This window comes from Puntigrus tetrazona, chromosome 21 (genome assembly GCF_018831695.1).
Source record: "Puntigrus tetrazona isolate hp1 chromosome 21, ASM1883169v1, whole genome shotgun sequence".
NCBI lineage: Eukaryota > Metazoa > Chordata > Actinopteri > Cypriniformes > Cyprinidae > Puntigrus > Puntigrus tetrazona.
In genome coordinates, this window is record NC_056719.1 from 8855735 (window position 1) to 8875451 (window position 19717).

At 36.6% G+C, this 19717-nt stretch overlaps 1 protein-coding gene across 1 annotated transcript in view; it reads left to right on the plus strand.

The window, feature by feature from the left end:
• Positions 1-19717, plus strand: part of pcxa (pyruvate carboxylase a) — a 105485-nt gene that overhangs the window by 12473 nt on the left and 73295 nt on the right. Inside the window, exon 8 of the mRNA XM_043220774.1 lies at positions 9606-9724. Coding sequence (XP_043076709.1) covers positions 9606-9724 — 119 coding nt within the window. The remainder of the gene's footprint in view (positions 1-9605; positions 9725-19717) is intronic.

The following is a 19717-nucleotide window of genomic DNA, read 5'->3' on the forward strand; positions in this document are numbered from 1 at the left end:
TGATAAGCTCCTCCCCTCGTGCTTAGTGTTGCTAACTAAGACGAACATTACAGAATTTTTCAAAGAAATTGTGATTTTCAGTAATGTATTATCATAATGAGGTTAAAATGGATTGGGTATTTTTGGATAGTTCACCCAAAAATTTAAATTCCAGCTCATGTCATACTAAACTCATTCGGAGATGGTAGAAACAAATTAATATACATTTTTGATGAAATCCGAGAGTTTTCTGACCCTGCAAGGTAGTAAGGACATCATTAAAGTAGTCCATGTGTTGAAAGGCGGCAGAGATTAACAGGAGGAGAACAAATTGTTGAATAAAGTCCATATTTTTATTTTCTTTGTATATTCTTGCAGCTTTATAAAATTACAGTTGAACCACCGATGTCACATTTTAAAGATGTCTTGACTGACTTTTTGTCTTTAAGGTGTCAGTTGTCTGTGACTCAGAAAGCTCAGAATGCTCTGAATTTATCTGAACTGTTCTGGAACAGTGTTGTAAATACAACTTAACCACCGATTTCTAGTTGTCCTCTTTTAAAAAGCACAAAGAAAGTAGTTTCACTTTCACGATGAAACACAGAGTCTCCAGAACATGGCGCTGGCAGCAACACTACAGCAAAAATAATAGTTCTCCCTCCTTTATTTTCAATAAGCTGGGGCGTTTTCAAACCAGCCTTTTAAGGGGGGTGTGGACAAGTCAGAACTTTTACAAGGGATATCTCTTTGGTTTTGAAACTTTAGTCTTTGCAACTTTAGGGATCTTATCTGCGCACTAACCGCTTGTAAGAGAAAGGAAAACTTGAAATCGTATCATACCATTTTAAGTAAGCCAGAATGAATAAGGACATTGTACAGCGATTTTATGTTATTTTTCTTTTAAAGAAATCGCATGGTAACATGATTTTGCAGTCTCTTTAAAAAGAGATCGCAAACCAGAATCAAGGCAAACACTTGAAAAGGATTACATCTGATAGCGTTGGTGTTAACTGCGCAGAATGGATTTACATCACGCTCACTGGCACTGCGAACTCCGCTTTGGCCTGAATCAATAAGTAAATGAATTAACGTTAACTTAGTAAAAGCTAATTTACCTTGGAGCAAATGTTGGTGTCCTTAACGATTATTACTTGTTTGGGAATGAAGGCTGACACATGACAGCATGCACCTGTCAGGGCTTATTTAAAGATTTGGAGGAGGAAAAAAATACTGTTTTATCCTCTCTTGCTGTAAAACAAATTCTGAATAATTCAGTTTAGAGGAACCAGCTCAGGACTTCCATGTACGAGCAAAGACTCGTCTGATAGTATAGCAGATGGCATCAGTTGCTCACATAATATTGATCATTAACTTTTTTTTTTGAGGCAGATGTCAAAGCTTTCTTTTTATAACGCAAACTATAGCATACGAGCAGAAAACACAAGTCAAACTGACAGTTGGCTTAAAATCAAGAGTGATTACTCGACAGGTGCTTTTTGCGGCGTCTTTGATCAAATGCCGTTGAGGACACACGTATATGTGCGATTTGCAGGAAGTCATTTTGGATAAAAATGTCAAACACAAAAATGTAAATGGCAACCCGCTGTTGTCCTCTGTGTTCTTCATCTTTAGTGTTCCAGTGTCTTTATATTTGACGTCCTGTAGTGACAGTTGAGGGGTGCATGTGAAGAAAGAGCATTATTGACTGACTATTGACATGTGCCGGTGCCGATGATCTTACCTCAGGAGGCAATGTGTCAGTCTGAACTCAGAAAAAGAGCATATTGAAGCCTGCTTTTGAAGGGGAAAGATTAATTACTTCCAGCCTGGGTGAAGATTGAATTGACATCTCCGGTCTGAAGTAGAAGAATTGCTTGAAATTGTTCGACTTTGGTGTTTCATCTTTTGTGTTTTAATGCGTTTGCCGTTTTAGTCGTATTAAAGAGAGCGTTAACCCTACTAACCCTCACGTCGTTTCAAACTTTCTTCCGCGAAACCATGTTGCTGTTAATGGGATCCAGTGTTGATTTAGACTGTAGCCGTTTTCTAAATGGCTTATTATATTTTGTTTTCTGCAGAAAAGAGATGCATGACACGAGGGTGAGTGTAAATGATGACAACATTTTGGTCATACTGTCCTAAAGGAATGGATTAAAGGGAGCAAGATTTCAGATTCAAACATGCAATATCCGTTATAGCATCAGGGTTCAGTGTTTTTGAGCTTTTGTTGCAAAAATGCACTAATTTTCACAGGCAGACCCAGAACCATACTTGTTTATTGGTTAACCCACCTCACACTCAAAATCTTGTTAATTTCATGGTTGGCAGCAGTTTTGCAATTTCTGTTGACTGTTTGTGTGAGTGTGTGTGTGTAGTCATGTCCACGCTCGGATACACCACGTCCCTCTATGTGCGCAATTGCTTGCCTGCCTTGCATGGTTTGTGTCAGTCTGATGAATCACAAACATGACATTTCTTGCTTAGTATTAATAAAGCTTCTGACTATTCATGGAAGATCTTGCACTTGGTAGATTTTTTCCTAGTAATGTTAAAGACATTTACATTATTTAATACCTAGCAATTTGAGATATAGAGTTCCTGAATAAACACGCATGATTGCGTTTGGAGAGGCTGGAATCTTCATTGAGTGTGTTATCGGCGTAGAGTTCCTTTTTGACGTCCACTTCTGAATTCGACAGACACACGTACAGATCAAATAGAGCGCCGGTCACCCGTCTTTCACCCCTTCTGGACTCTCTGCTGTCAGTTGTTACGCGTTTTGGAGAATATGAATGCATTAGCATTTATGTGCGTGCATGCGTGCGAGCGAGAGAGATCTGGAGTATTGTCTGCGAGAGTGTGCAAGCGTCTGTATAAGAAGCGAGGGAACTCGGTGAAGGAGCTGAGAGAGAGCGAGATAAAGAGTGAGCAAGCTAAAATCTCTCCTCCATCTGTTCTATCATATGGACGAGGGAAATGGAGAAGATGGCCAGGCTTTTAGATTTCTCAGAGCAAGCATTAAAACCTCATTTGAGCTTTTGACATGTTCCCTTAGACGCTTGAAGCTCCCCTCAATCTCATTTCCTACTGCTGAGTACAGCTTTTCTCTTAAGAGCAGTGGGATGTATTCCTTTGTTCTCTCACGCTCTGTCTTTAATGTCAAAGAAAATTCTCCCTGGCTGTTTTAATTTTCTAATACAATTTTTGGAAGCGTGGTAGAGACTTCATGGGATTCTGTAAGAGCGAAATGGCCTGTCACGATCATGTTTAATCATTGGGACTGTATGTCACAGAAATGGAAATGTCACGTGTGATGATGTTTCCCGTTCTTCATATTGGGGCAAACATGCCTTGAACTGACCTTTAGCAGATGTTAAACACTGTTTTCAGCGGTAGCTGAAAGAATAGCTGGGCTGTTCTGACTTCTGGTTTGGTGAATTCTTTCAGATATTTGGTATTGTTTTAAATATTTAGTTTGACAAATATAAGCAGTTGCATTGTTCAAAATGTATGCATATAATCCATTATAATAACTTCATAGAATTCTTTTTAAAATGTAGCAGATTTGAGAATGACAGGGTTAATGGTTTTGACAGTTAATTATGTTTGGGTCCACGAATGTATGCTTGGTAACGGAGTTGACTTGTGCACTACTTACTGACAAAATGAAAAATAAAACAAAATCATAAAATGAGTGGACTTTATTAAAGGCTGCTGTCCTAAAGGATGGTGATGCCATTATCAATTTATTTATTTTAAAATTTTTGGAATAAGAGCAAAAATATTATGGTCACAGGGTTGATATTAAGAACACAACTTAATGATAAATGATACTTTTTGTTGGTGTGTTTACTTCAGTATTTTAGTTGACAATTAAGTTTTATTTGTAAAAACTCTGTAGATTTCAAAAACCGTTAACTTTAAATGTTCAAAAAAAACATTTGTGGTTTATTGGGTTAGTTAGCTGCGTTTTTTTATTTTTTTATTTTTAACCTAACCCAAAAAAATCCCTGTGTTGTTTGACTAAGATTAAATAGAATGCACAATGTTTTATAAAAAGTCTGTTTTTGCCAGTGAACTCTTCATATTAAATTATGTCTTTCAAGATGTATCAGGGTTGATTGTTTTGCCAGTAAGCTTTGCTTAAAGTTTTAAAACTGCAAGGCATTTATTCAATGAATTTATTACTGATGTTTACAAATATACACTTGGTAACATATCTGACATCCTATTTATGTGCCTAAACATTAGTGGACTTTGATTAGTGGAGAAAGGTTTATTTATTTTACATGAAGTTGTGTTCTTAGGTAAGTCTTTATAATTATATGTTGTCTACTAAAATATAATAAATATATGGAGATAATAAACGCATAATACAGTTTTATTTCTTTTTTTGTAATACATAATTAACCCTAACCCTATCCCTAGCTAAAACAAGAAGCTGAACAAAATTGTTTAATTTGTATATAGCATGTCATCTTTTAGGACTCGACTACATAATGCAGAGTTGAGAGATATTTCATCCATGTCCTAACTAATAAAAAGAGAGGATGTGGCGACGTTCTCTGTGACCTTCAGAGCTGCTGCCATTTCATCCTTTTTGTTGTTGTTGTTGTTGTTCTCCTGTGCAGGATGTCTGTCTTTTTGTTCTTTTCTGTTCTCCGATGGCATGAAGCAGTGTTTGCCGGCACAGATTCCTCTCAATGTTTTTTTATTTTGTCGTTCAGTTCTGCGTTGACCCCATGACGGGCAGCCTTGTAATTTGTCCTTTTTGTCAGAGCTCTGTTAAACGGATAACCGTGTTGTCATGGTGGGAGGAATATGTGAGAAGACTCTCTCCACCAATTATGTTACGCACATTTCGTCGACCTTGTTCTTCTTGGGGTGCCGCTTATGTTTTTGTTGTCGTTATAGCTTTTTTTTTTTTTATGTGCAGGTCAGACACCAGAATGAGGAATTAAATGGTATTAACATGACAGGAACATCTCCCCTGTTTTAACGTCTTTTTCCTTTTTTGTTTTATGGCAGCTGTTGCCATGGAGACAGCTGCTCTACCCACAGTGCCTGAAGCACAGGTTGGGGATCACAGCCTTGATGTGGTTTCAGACCCACACTCAGCACTCACCGTCATAAACCCCCGTTTGCATGTCTTCGAGACACGCTGAGCTTGATTGTGAACGTAAAGCATCTTCGCTGCTAATCATCAGTAAAAGATGAGGGTATTTACATAACGCTGTTTAACCTCGGTGATTGCATAAGTCGTTCTTGTGTCTCTTTTTTGGCTCGTCAGAATCTGTTTTCTCTTTCATGCGAGGATGTAACCGAATCTAGAAGAAATGTGAATAGTTCACCCGAATATCATTTACACTTCCTCTCGTATTTCATATTCAACGTTCTGAGCCGCTCTTTTTTTGGTACCACAAAATTGGATGGGGAAAAAAAAGGAATAGTTTACATAAAATTGCAAATTTGTTCAATTTTCATACCAGCACCGTATTTTCATTTTTATGTAAATCACAAGAACAGACTTGATTTTAAGCTGAATGTCATAGCGTCCATTTTTAATAGGACAGAAATAGATTTGACACTATATGAAAAGTGATTTGGACTGTGAAACTGTGGAAGTAGTCTATGTGACTCATGCAAACCATTTTCTGAGTCTTATGAAGTTGTGTATCGATGAATGAGAAACTGACCAAAAATGAATTACTTACTAACCGTGTTCCCCCGCACACCTCTACAAAAAAAATGTTTGCTCTTAGTTTGACATGATTGTTGTAAAAATGGCATTGTTTTTTTTTTTTTTTTTTTTTTTACCAACTATGAATACATATACAAAAGTTAAGAGTTTGATGGTTTTGCCAGAGGAGACATTTTTGGTAAACAATGACACCTTTTTCAGGCTGTTCCTCACAAAAAGCTATCAAATGACTTCAGAAGACTTTAGTATAACCACACAAGTAGTAAGCGCTGCTTTTATGAAATTTTAATGCTGCTTTTTTGTCCTCTTTGGAGCTTAGCAGTATAAAACCACAATACACTTTCTTTGTCTCAGAAGTTCTGCCTAAGATCTCTATTCACGACTTGTGATGGAAAATAATATGGAGCTAAAATGAAATTCGGATTCAGTAACATGATGTTTTTGTGTGTGTGTGTGTGTGTGTATGTATGTGTATGTATATAAGAAAGAAATGCATTCAGGTTTTAAATGACTTGAATGAGTAAATAAAAATAAATAAATAAAAATAATCTTAAAACTAAAATAAAAACTTGCATTTCTTCATTTTTGTATATATATATATATATATATATATATATATATATATATATATATATATATATATATATATATATATATATATATATATATATATATATATATATATATATATATATATATATGAACAAAAATGAAGAAATTCAAGTTTTCAGGAAATAAAATTTTTATGATTAAAAATAACTGTTTGCTATTTTAATCAACTTTAATTTGCAATTTATTCCTGTGATGATGCAGCCATTACTCAAGTTTGTTTTATTATTATTATATTTTTAATGGTCATTTGTTTACAGCTTTATTTGAAATTTGAAATAATATGATTATTATTATTTACAAAAATATTTTAACATTTTGTTTTGGAATTATTAATAGGAGATATTGTAAAAATATAATATCGCTATTGTTCCAGGATTCACGTTTTTATCACAATTCTTTGTCATGTTGGCTACTATTTTGCAGGTTGTCTAAGCAGTACAGCCAATTGCTTTATTTCAACATTTTATATTTACACTATTTTTCAGGGACAGTGGGTGCATTCAGCAGTAGCATTCAAGAAACTAAATCAACAAATATAAAATTAATTACCTATATAATCTTCAATGTATAAATTCTACGCAGATTCTTAGTACAACAACAGTTTTGAAGTTTTTCAGTCAAAAGCAGTGATTTTTGTTGTTTTATTCAAATAAAAGGCACAGTTAACCGAAAAAGATTATTATTATTATTATTTTATTTTATTTTTTTTTATTATTATTTATTCATTCAAGTCATTTAAAACCTGAATGCATTTCTTTCTTTTGTTGAAGATAAGTTGCATTTATTTATTGAAGAACATGGCTAACTAAACAGTTGCTGTTCCTCGGTGACTTCCACAGGATTTTTTTACCTGTTATCAAAATCAACGGGGACCAACAACAGTTTGGTTACCCACATTTTTCAAAATATCTTCTATTGTGTTCAGGAAAAAAATAAAGGGGAAAAAAATTTGGTTTGGCACAACATGAGAATATATAAATAACAGAATATACCTTTTTTTGGGGTGAAATATCCCTTTAGTAATAAACCACAGCATGTTGAGTACTATTAGTCTGCACACATCTAATATAAAGGCTATCTATACTTTTGACAAAAGTTTCTTCTGTCAGTCGTGTTTCCACATTGAGTCTTAAATGAAACCCCTCCCTCTTTGACCTCGTCTGTCTTTTGTCATAGACTTCTGGCAGACCCTGTTTATGCTATGGATGTTGTGAAGTAATTAGAAATTGTATCAAGCTGTGAAACTCATAATTACTCATCTCTCTCCCTCCTTCTTTCTCACCCTCTTTAGTCCTCTCGGTGGAATGCCATCTGTCCTCCTCTCTCTAGCTCTCCATCCTTTTCTCCTCTCATTTTACCCATTTAATTACCTGTCTGTACCTTTCTTCTCGTGGGCACTGTACGCACTCTTGTTTAGTTTCATCTCTTTCATTGTGACGGTCTAATAGTTTTAATCTGCTCGCTGTATTTCTGCGTGTGTGTGTGTGTGAGAAAGTGCTGAGAATGATTGATGTTCTCAAGTCTAAGTGTACAGTCTTCATGTCTTCTCGCGGTCTCGCAGGGCTTGCGAGATTTTCGAGCGGGTGTGAGTATGAATATCAGCCAGGAATTTGAAGGGTTGGTTGTTTGATCTCAGTGTGTGTTGGCAGCCAGTTATCAAGGATGCTTTACTCTCTAAACACGGCACGTCTGTGTGTGTGAGAGAGAGGCGGTGTGTATCCAAACGTGTTGCGCTAGGAAATTTGGCAGCTGCGACAGGCCTAAGGACGAATTGGATTGCACTTCTGCGAAATTTGGGGACGGGATTATGGAACCCCTATTGGGCTTTATGTGGTGTGTGTGTCAAGACGTGGCCTAGTAAGAGGCAACCTGCTGTCTTGCTGCCTTTCCAATAATCCTTCCTTACTACAATGTACTGTGATTTCTACAGAAATATATAGTTCGCTGCTAGAAAAAAAGTGGTATTAACCACCATTGTCATGAAAAAAAAACTAAACTGCAATTGAAACTTTTTATGTGAGATTCTGTAATTGTTTCTGATTTTGATTTGTGCCTGTAGTTGCTCTCTTAGTGTTTGGTGTCCCATTAAAGAGATAGTAGTTATATTCTGTGTCTTTTGAATGCGTATGTCAAGCTCAATTATTCCTAATGTTATTGTATGACAAACACAAACTATATTTTTTTCCATTTTAGGTTTGTTGCTTTTTAATCAAATTTAGCTCATTTTTCTAACTGTATTTAGTCATGCGAGTCAGGTAATAAAAGGAATAACCAAAACAAAATGGCATGCATAATATTTACTTTGATCTTTTGAGGTGGACATTTTATAAATAGCATTTTCTGATACGTTATATACAATTTTATTCACATGCATGTACATCTATGCTCATGTAAAGCAATATATACTATAGAATATAGCAAACCTCCGCAGCCTCTTTCGCTGAAATCAAACGGCTCTTTTATGTAAAGTTGGATTATAAAACTTTATTCACACTTTCTCAACTGCTTCGTTGCTTGTACCTTCACAAAAAAAAGTGTAAACTAATATAAAATGTAAGCCTACGTGTTTTAGTTTTTTATCTAATAAGCCGTTTTTAAGGGATATTTCACCCAAAACTGAAAATCCTATAAATAATTACTCACCCTCATGTCGTTCCGAACCTGTAAGAACACGTTCATCCTTAATTATATAAAGTTGCAAGAATATTGTGTGCAAAGAAAACAAAAGCGTTAGCTTTATTCACCGATTTCTGCTCCTCCATGTCATTCTGATGTAGAACCCAGATAGACTGCCCCTTGTTTATTAGCAGAGTGAAGCAAATAATTGCTGTGGTGAAAGCACATCAAATCCTGGAAGAGAAGAAATTGTTAAAGTCACTTATTTTTAGGTTTCTTTGTACACAAAGTATTCCCATAGCTTCATAAAATGAATATTGAACCACTGATGGCACACTGGATATTTAATGATGTGCTAACTACCTTTCTGGACCTTGAACTTGTCAGTTACATTGCCGTCTATGCAGGGTCAGAAAGCTCTCTGATTTCAAAAATATCTTAATTTGTGTTTTGAAGACGAACGAACATCTTATGGGTTTAGAACAACACATGGAAGTAATTAATGACAGATTTAATTTTTAGGTGTACTATCGTTTGCTATGAAACCGTTGTTCTCTCTTTACCATGTGCCGATAAAAATTCAATTAGATTTTATTTCTTAGTATTTTTTTTATTTGTCATGAGGATGTAAATTGAGCCTGTGAAGCTTTGAAGTTTGTAATTCTCGCAGCTCAGTCGGTTCGCTCTCTTCCCTCAGGTCGGTTATGAGAACGCAGGCACAGTGGAGTTTCTGGTGGATAAACACGGCAAACATTACTTCATCGAGGTCAACTCCCGTCTGCAGGTGGAGCACACGGTTACGGAGGAGATCACAGAGTGAGTGTCTCTCTGTCTCTGAATGTATTTTTCTCTGGTAAAGGACGGTTTGAAGATTACAAATCTGTCAGTGATGTTGCAGGGTTTTTTATTTTCTTTGTGCACTGAAAGCATTCTCGTAGCTTCATAAAATTATACAGAAAAAGTGTATATATATGTATCTTTTTAATTTATCACTCTATTTATTTATTTTTTTACATCTCTGAGCCTGTAAATGATATTGATATGTAAAATATTTTTACACCAAAACGAGTGTTTATAAAATTCATAACGATTCCGTTTTTTTGACCACCTGACTGTCTGACATTTCGATTCTGAGAAGATAAGCTTTTTTCCGTAAAATAATGACTCAGCTAAATATTCGTTGACATTTTATAAAGACATTTTGTGTGGCCAAATGCAATTAAACTTGCATAACTGTGGGGCGATGTTCAGCAGCCCCATAACACTAATTAACACTCAAAATTTGTATTGTACTCCGGCTGTTAAAATGTCAGTGTCGAAAAAAAACATGATAATAAGTGCAAGGCATCATCATCTTAGACCCTTTGAAACCTGTAAGATTCTCAGTGGGCTTGTATCTGAAAGGCAGCCTTCCTCATTTTAGTAAAAAGCTCACATAGAAAGTGTGCCTTGGAGAGGAGGGAAGTGGTTTGTTGTTATCGTTTTCATCCCAGAGGCAAAAAAAACACAGAAGGAGAATGAAATGTGCTATTTTAAATATAGAGGTGGGGGAAAGGTGATTCTTCTAACACATGATGCCAACACGTTTTTTTTTAATATGGACTAAATTAATGCTGGGCTGGAAGGAAAAAAAAAAGATCATTAAAAGCTCAAAGGATTAATTAAGTGTCTGAATTTGAAGTTTGTACACACGCACTCTTGGATGAATGTGTGATTCTAACCTTTCTGGACAATTTTCCATCTTTGCCTCTGGTTCTGACTTAGTGAATTCGTGGAGCGTGACTGCCTTTGCAGACGTACCGGGTCTCCATTCATTATAAATGTCCATCTTGTCGCATGAAATTGAAGCTGTCAGCTTGCAATTGGCATCGCGTGGCAACCCAGCTGTGAGCGAGAGGCCTTGGAAGCGCATATGACTGTAATGAACTTGATTTCCAGCTCTCTAGCCAGCAGCGGGGCTTGTATGCCAAGACCTTCACCAGCCGCCACCTTCTGTTCCTCGTACTGAGTCACTCTACACCCCACCTGCTCTGCTAACTTTTACGCTGGTCCAGGACCAAGTCTTCACACTCGCGCTTCGGGTCTGAAACTTGACCAGTCGATCACACCATGTGCATTCCTGCTGTGTCCGATGCCTGTCCTCGTCAACATTTATTTTTATGTCGTACATGTTATTAGTTATTATTTCACAATCCAAAATTAATATCAGTAAAATCTGAACCATTTGAAATATTTGGACTCTAAAATGTTTGGTTCCCAGTTCATTTTAAGGTCCAGTTCTCACTATTACCAGTGACTGACCTAATTACAATTACAATTAGATTAATCATCTGTGCAGAAAGAAACAATAACATGGCAAAAGAGGTTTGAATATAATTTAAATTTCGGTTCAAAAGGTTTGGGTCAGTTTTTAAAAGACATTTCTCATTCTCGTCTGGACAGTAACATTGTGAAATATTATTAAAGTATAAAATATTTAATAATATATTTTTATAAGCAGTGTCACATGATCTTTCAGAAATCATTTTAACATCGCGGTTTGTCCTCAAGAAATATTGTGAAATTTGAAAACCGTTTTGCTGCTTTGTGGAAACTGGGATACCATTTGATTTGAATTCTTTGAATAGAAGGTTCCAAAGAATAGCGTTTCATATGAGAACATAAATCTTTTAAAATGTTATGAATTAGTGTCACTTTTGATCAGCAAACGAGTCTTTGCTGAATAAAATAATACAAAAAAATAATAAATAATAACTGACCCCAAACTTTTAAACAATAGTATATATTTATAATTAAATTTTTTTTGACTATTTTTACTAATAATAAACCTCCCTCTGTTGCCCTCAATTAAGGTGACTGAAATTTGCATCACATGGCTTTTATTTTGCTTTTGAAGTAGTCTGAATTGTCAGATGGGTTTATTAATGCATGCAAATGACATGAGTGCTTTTCAGTTGGTTTCCTGTGTGTGTGTGTTTTGTGTAGGCCTTTAAAGCAAGACGAAAACACGGGAAAAATGGGTTCTCTTTTTGTGGTGAGCTGTCTCAGGCTCCAGTAAAATCAGCCTCATTCTTCCTGACCCGTCCTGCCAATTATTTTCTCTTTAATCGCGTGCGCGTGTGCGTGCGTGTGTGTGTGTTGTTGATCCTGAGACAATCATATGCAGCTGTGTATTTGTATGCAGCTGGTTTTTCGTTTGTCCCACAGTTTCATTCTCTGTGTCGGTGATATGACCTTCATTTGGGCACAGTAATTAAGATCAATTACCCTCTGCCACTCTGTCGCACCATGCCACTGGCAAGGTAATAAAATATGCCAGCTGCCCATAATTACCCATCATGTTTTCCTAATTTGATATCTCCTCCGTCTTTCTGTCATTCCTTCGGGTCACAAAGTCTTAGGACAGTAATAAGACAGCTGACCATAGTGATCGTTGGTGGAAAAATACAGATGTTTAGTACTAATCTGTTCCTGTCAGTTCTGGTTTATTGTTTCCCCATCATTCTCTTACACCATTTACAGTCCGTCTAGTTTCTATTGAATATTACTCACAAAAATGGCAAGATTCAATATAATTGGCACCTTTCATTAGCAGCTATCCTAAGCTGGGGCGTGAAAGGCAGCGGGGGGGGAGTCATTTCACACAAGAAGAAAATCTGGCGCTGGTATCAACATCTATTACAGTATAATGAAAATGTTTTAATATAATATATAGGGTTGAATGTGAAAGGTCCATAAGCCCTTAAATTTAAGTCATGTGCAAGCTTTTGTTGGTTTAAGCCATAGCCTACATATTATGTTTGGAAGCCCCACAGCGCTCTGAAAGTGCAGAGCAATAAATATGAAAACACAGTAAATTAGTAAATAAATTGATATCATAAAATGCCTTAAATGAATGGCTAATGGTTGTAATTTAGTAGTCATTTTTGCATGGAAACAGCCACACAATATATTCCAAAACTAAATAAATTCCCAAAGGTTATGAGTTTTTGAAGTTAAGTACTATTTATTATAATTTAATTAGTAATTAATAATTTTATTAGTAGTAATAATGATTTTGCTTGATTTTAATTTATTTTATTGCATTTATTTATTATTTTATTACATGTATTTATTTAATTTTATTTTTCGTCAAAAAAAAAAAAATCAATGCGCAGATGATGGGCGCTTTGAAAATATGATATAATATGAAAATAATACACCAAAGTATTACATTTGTTAAATTACATTATATTAAACAACATACATAATCAGCATTATTTTAGTGTTTCTTTTTTTTTTTTTCTTTTTTTTTAAGATTACTTTAGTTTTTTAAAAAGTTCACTTTTTTAATTAATTTGTAATTTTCTTTATAAATGTCTTTTTAGTTTTGTCTTTATTTCCTTTTAAGTATTTAAATCTATATTTTGTCCTTCTTTATCAAACTGTTTTGAAAGTTATAAATAACTATACACACACCGGTGCAAATGACTATATAGCCGATGTGAAAAATGTAATTACATTTAAATAAAATAGATTTTTATGTTCAGTCAAATTAGCACAAAATTTAATTTTAAATTAGATTGAAATAAGCCTGACCCTTTGACCAAAACGAGCTTCTGAGTGGACCAGACTTGATGCCAATGCTCAAAATCCTGGCTACGCAAGACTACTCTCCCCATTTCTCCTTGATTATGCGGGAAGCCAGCAAGTGCATGGCGAAGAGTTGCTTGAGTGCTTCAATTCTTCACTCACTGCCTCCTTCCACGCCTCACAGCTGTGCAGTTATGCCGTGACTTTTCACGCTCATTCTGCATTCATGTTTGTTTTCTGCGTGTGAGAGAGAGTGCATGCTCTTCGTGTTGGTGTGTGTGTGTGTGTGGGTGCACCGTCTCTGGGTGACCCTGGTAATGGGTTTCTAATTACTTCGGGTTGTTGCTAAATTGCTGCCGCTCATTTGTATTGGTCCATTTTTGCGAGGAAGAGATTGGACAAGGGCATTAGGGGGCTTGGAAAGACGGAGTGATGGCGGTGAGGGAGAGAGCGAGGAAAAAGACACTGGGAGAGAGAAGCAAGATGAATGAGGCGGATGAACCTTTCTCACCTAACAGGGGAACCGGCCGAGACATTAGAGCATTGTTGTAGTGTATTTTCTGCAAGCGTATTGATTTGCTTTTAATGGACGGCCAACTAATGGTATAGATCATTACTGGACGTGCGAGATGCCAAAAGTTTTAAGGGTGAAAGTTAGCTGGAGAGAAGACTTGGTAATTAAAGGTCAAATATGAATTTGAGGGGAACGGCGTAGGAGGAAAGAAACTGATTGACGTGTGGTTTTTATTATTTTTTTTACACTGAATGTAGACTACCCACATGAACCCATTGCTCTCTCTCTCTCCGAGGCTTTCATTCCTTTGTGGGTTTGGTCTTGCGACCTTTTGCTTGTGTAGTGTTGCATCAGATAATGGAGCGCTGTTTACCGTCAACGTGATTTTAGCTGTTTGGATTTGTTGTGGTATTGATGTGTAAAGCTTCTGTCCTTTCTGATTTGGCTCTGAATGCTGCAGATAAAAAACAAGCGCTCCTAGGGGGCCCTTGAGAGCCCTCTGTGTGATGACAGAGACTTGATCCGTGCCAGCATCCCTCTCCAGGTGTGTTTGTGTGTGTTTCCTTAGCAGCAGGTAACCATGGGCTGATCGGCTCCAACGCTTTGTCAACAGCGCTGTGTAATGATGCTGTTTAAACAGGTTGGTCAGACCCGACACCTGCACACACTTCTGACCAGAGATAAGCGTGTGAGGGACGCGGTTCCTGTTGATCTGCACAGGGGCTCAGCTGTGCTCTTCTGATGTTATTCCTCCACGGACCGGAAGGGATATTCAACACTGAAATCAGACCCAGACATTTGTGGGCAGAGACAAGAGATTTCTTGAATTTGAGAGGCCACACGATTGTCCTTTTAAAGAAAGAAAATGATTTATCTTTTGTTCTATCTATTTCTCATTCTGCTGTGCTTTTTAGCAGTTGTTTTTATCATTGTGTCTTCTTTTCTAGCTGTCACTCTATAGTAATGTTCTTATTTCTTGCTATCGTTTTATCACTCTTTCATCCATTCTAGCTGTCGCTCTATTATGTCCCGTTTTAGTTGTTGCTCTCTCATTCTTTAGCGGTCGCTCTTTTTAGCTGTCACTGTATCGTTCTGTCCTGCTTAGCTGTCGCTCTTTCATTTTTAGCTGTCGCTCTCTTTTTACTGTCGCTCTCTGTCATTCTTTTTAACTGTCGCTCTGTCACTCTTTTTAGCTGTCACTCTGTTGTTCTGTCCTGTTTAGCTGTCACACTTTCATTTTTAGCTGTCGCTCTGTCGCTCTTTTTAGCTGTCGCTCTATCATTCTTTTTAGCTGCCGCTCTTTCATTCTTTTTACTGTTGCACTCTGTCGTTCTCTTTAACTGTTGCTCTGTTGTTCTTTTTAGCTGTCAGTCTGTCGTTCTTTTTAGCCATCGCTCTCTTTTATTCTTTTTAGCTGTAGCTCTGTCATTTTGTCCATTTTTTTTTTTTTTTTTTTTTTTGCTGTTACTCTGTTTGCTCTGTCATACATTCTAAAATGTGTACGCACTTAGAAACTTAGAAACTTAGAAACGGGCCAAGAAAATTTACAGGAGATATTGATGAGGGAATATTGACAGACATTACATTATATTTAGACTTTCTCAAAGATGTTTATTGATATGTTGATTTCTTTCAATTCTACTAGAATCCTATTCAGGAGGATTGGAAGACAAAACCTTGTGGAAGAACACACACACACACACACACACACACAGTCAATCACTCGACAACACGGTGTCACTCAGGGGCTCAGTCTGTGTTGTATGACTGACTGGGATTGTTCCACTCCCACATCATTTCTGCATATGCTGCTGCCTGACTTTGGCAATTAAAATGGAATAGAGAGTCAGACTGAATATATTAACATGGCTCCCCCACCTCATCACGGAGCGTGCTGCTCTCTGCAGTCGCCTCTGTTCTGCTGTCCTCCTTTTTCTCTCTGCTCTCTTGTTTTGTCTGTCTAATGCTCCCAGTCTTCATTGTTTGTGTCTCTCTTCAGCACTCTCTCTCACTCTTTCTCATCTGTCTGACTGTAGGCTGCTTAAATGCTGTGCTGTCTGGAGATTTGAAGGGTACATGATGGCAAGTGGTAGCAAGTGTGTGGTGTTTTTTTTTTTTTTTTTGCTTGTAAGTGTGAAATGTATTTTTTCAGAAGGCATTGACCAGCATTGCGATTCATTCATGTGGTATATGCTCCTGAAATAACATCCTTTGTTGATCCTCAAACAACAGACCTATCAAATAAATATTGCTATGTAATATAAAAAAGAAAAAAATTGCAATTGAGTCAAACCCTTTTAATTTTTTTTCTGAAGCGTTTTCTTATTGCAGTTTAGTGTCCTATTGAAAGTGACAATGTCTGTATATAATGCAATATTTGTAAATAATGTTTACTAATAGTTATGTCATAATTATTCAACCCTTATTCAGCACTGCTGTTTTTAAGTAACTTATTTGTAGTATATACAACTGTGTGTGTAACAGTGAACACACACACTCACATATACTGTGTGTATGTTTATTTATACATATACATATATGCACACACATACATAGGAATAGATGCCACTTTGCATACATCGACACATTTTTATGGCAAAAGACATACCACAGCAACCACTTTTCTGCTTAAAAACGGTTCAGATTGCCATACAGTTGAAGATGGAAGACGCTGATGACGCACTTTTAAGAAATGGTTCATTTATCAGCCACAGTCTATTGTATTATCCCACATAATGCACCGTTGCCTAGGATTTAAATGCATGCCAGAAAAAAAAAAGAGTCACAGACAGATGAGTCATTGCTTAAAATGCCACTATTAGTGGATTCTCATTTCATTCTGATGCTTTTAAAATGGGTTAGTTATGAAACAAATATGAAATTCTCTTCTGGATCTATGGCAGATGTGGATAGTGTATATTTTGGGAAGTTTGGTAGGCGACGCATGTTTGCTGAATCAGAGCCTGTTCATATAATAGTGCCGTAATCCTTTTAAGTTATTGTTTCACATTATAACAGAAGTCATTGTAGCTTTCCAGGCATGGATAGCTTGGAGTAAGTATTGCTATGGGAGCAGTATAGATGCATATAATCAGGAGAAGCCTGAGCGAGAGAGGTAAGGGAGCGTGGAAGTGAACATTGTGCCCTTGAGACTGGGTCAACGGCCCCTTATAGCTGTGATTTTATGAGTACATTGAATCTCAGAATCTGTTTTCACCGCTGCAGATTATTCTTCCTGTCTAGCTCAGAAATGCCAAACTGCTAAATAGATTATACATTGATTATACACTCTTGAGACGACATTATGAATAAACAACTTTTATGAGCTGTTTTTTTGTTTTTGTTTTTTAATAAAAATAGCAAATTCCCTAGTTGTCGGCTTAAATTGACTTTTCTTATTTTTTAATGAAAAATCGCAGGAATATTGTTTATTACAATTTTTTTTACGCTGACACATCCTGCTTGCACTTTTATTCATTCATCAAGATCATTAACGTCTTTCTCCACATTGCTATGAAATCTCAGCTTTAATCCATGTTTTGCTTGGACATGTCACAATAGTGAAAGAAAATCATTTCACAGTTTTCTTCTTTTTCAATGTCCAGTTCGATCATTTACTGAATCCACTCAAGTATTAAAGTTAACAGCATTTGATTAAGTGCGTGTGTGTGTGCGTGTGTGTGTGTGTGTGCGTGTGTGTGTGCGTGTGTGTGTGTGTGTGTGTGTGTGTGTGCGTGTGTGTGTGCGTGTGTGTGTGCGTGTGTGTGTGCGTGTGTGTGTGTGTGTGTGTGTGTGTGTCTTTTAAAAGAAAGATTTCTTCCTGACAGAACAAAGAGATTCATTTTACAAATAAACATTTTTTTTTTTTTTATAAGCTTTCAAAGTTGTATATTTAGTCAAAAGCGTCAGCTAAGCCCAATTATGTATTCTCGATTCATTCTTAATTTAAATTCAGTGCTAGATTTCTCAGTTTATAATAAATATTTGATATGACGGTTGTATTATTTATATATCAGCTTGTGTTGACATACTGTGTGATGGGCAAATAAGGAAAAATACGTTCACTTGTAAGTGGAGGTTGCATGGTTGAAAACATAAGCAAATATTTCTGAATCCAAAAATAAATAAATTGAAGTACATATGAACTTTTTGTTTTTGCACCTTTTTACCCCAGTGTTTCATCCAGTATTTAAGAATTGGTTTTAAATTTGTTCAGTGGGTCTCTAAAAGATTACTTAACATTAATGCTAACATAGCGTTACTAAGAACAGCTTTTAGAGCTTTTGAATGCAGAATTAACGTCGTAACCATTTTAGCTCATCCACACTGACTTGCCCTGTCAGTTCAGTCATTCCAGGGACACTTTTTATAGGTTAAGTGTTATAATCAAGGTCCATAAAAAGCTAAATCGTTTCATCTAGTTTGGATGTAACTTGCAACCTCATTGTTTGCTGCTCCGATCCCAAATATATCATCTGATAAATGTCATTTTAACAATTCCAGATCTGCTGGAGTATTTACACGGTGAAAATAATAGGGATAATCCATTAAGCTGATTTTGATGTTTCATTTGGTAATTATTTCAGCTTGCAGCTATAATGACCAGAGTTCATGTGAGAGATGTTATCATTAGACGCCAGTGTCATAAAGACATATGCGTGCAATATTCAGAGCCTGTTTGTACCGTTGTTAAAAAATTAATGAGGCCTAGCCAGATAATGTCGAGAGCTGTGCAAACATATTGCTTTTGCCATCACCATGTGTGTATGTGCATATAAATGTATTGCCGCAGTGTTATCAAAAGCATGCTGTGCAGTATATATATCGGCCTTCGAGAAATCCTACATTTTCTAAATACCTCCATGCTGGAGATAAAAAACGCAGACACTTTGTAGCATAAATTATTGATGCACAGCATGAAAGCAAATACTATCTCGCTCTTCTTTTATTGGTTAAAAATATTTTCGGACCCACTGGTGCTTTCGGGTTTTGTCTTGCGCGCACACACACACACGCTTTGTAATTTGATTATTCATTCATCATAAAGAGGTTGCATTGTGAAATTGTAGCCTTTTATGCCTTCTGATATATGGTGAATGAATACCTTGTAGCGTTTTTGACATTGATTCCCGACAAAAGCCTGCAGATTTGTAGTGTTTCTGTTCGCTAGTATATGCATCTTTCCACCCATTAGAGTCAACCCGGTTCACTCCTCTTTGCGTCTGTAAGAATAAAATTGACCTGATATATGAGGATGAGGAATTGTGGGACATGAGGAATGAGTTCGGTGAATCTAGGGTGAGTAAATATATCAGCGTGATTTATATGGCTCTTAATAAATCCAACTTTACACTGGGGAAGCACTTATCCAATAAGATGGCAGATTCAGCCAAATGTAGCCAATCAGCCCTGGAAAAGCCTGGTTCATTCAATTGAGCTGAAGGAGTGATTTAATTGTGAAGCTATTGAGGCCGGATCAGGCGCTAGCTGTTAGCCATGAATCTAGCAGGCATTTCCTGTTTGTATATCGCTGAGTGACTCGCTCGTTTCCTTCTACAATCCTCTCATCCCACTCCTTGTCAAACGAGTGCAGCGTTATGAAGCGGATTGCTAGTTGTCAAGCCTGTCTAATAGAAGTTATTGGAGCAAGCAGGCATCTCGCGCTTTCTCGCCTCGCTGGTGTGAATGCTACCGACGTGTTGCACCTGCTGGAATGTCAAGCG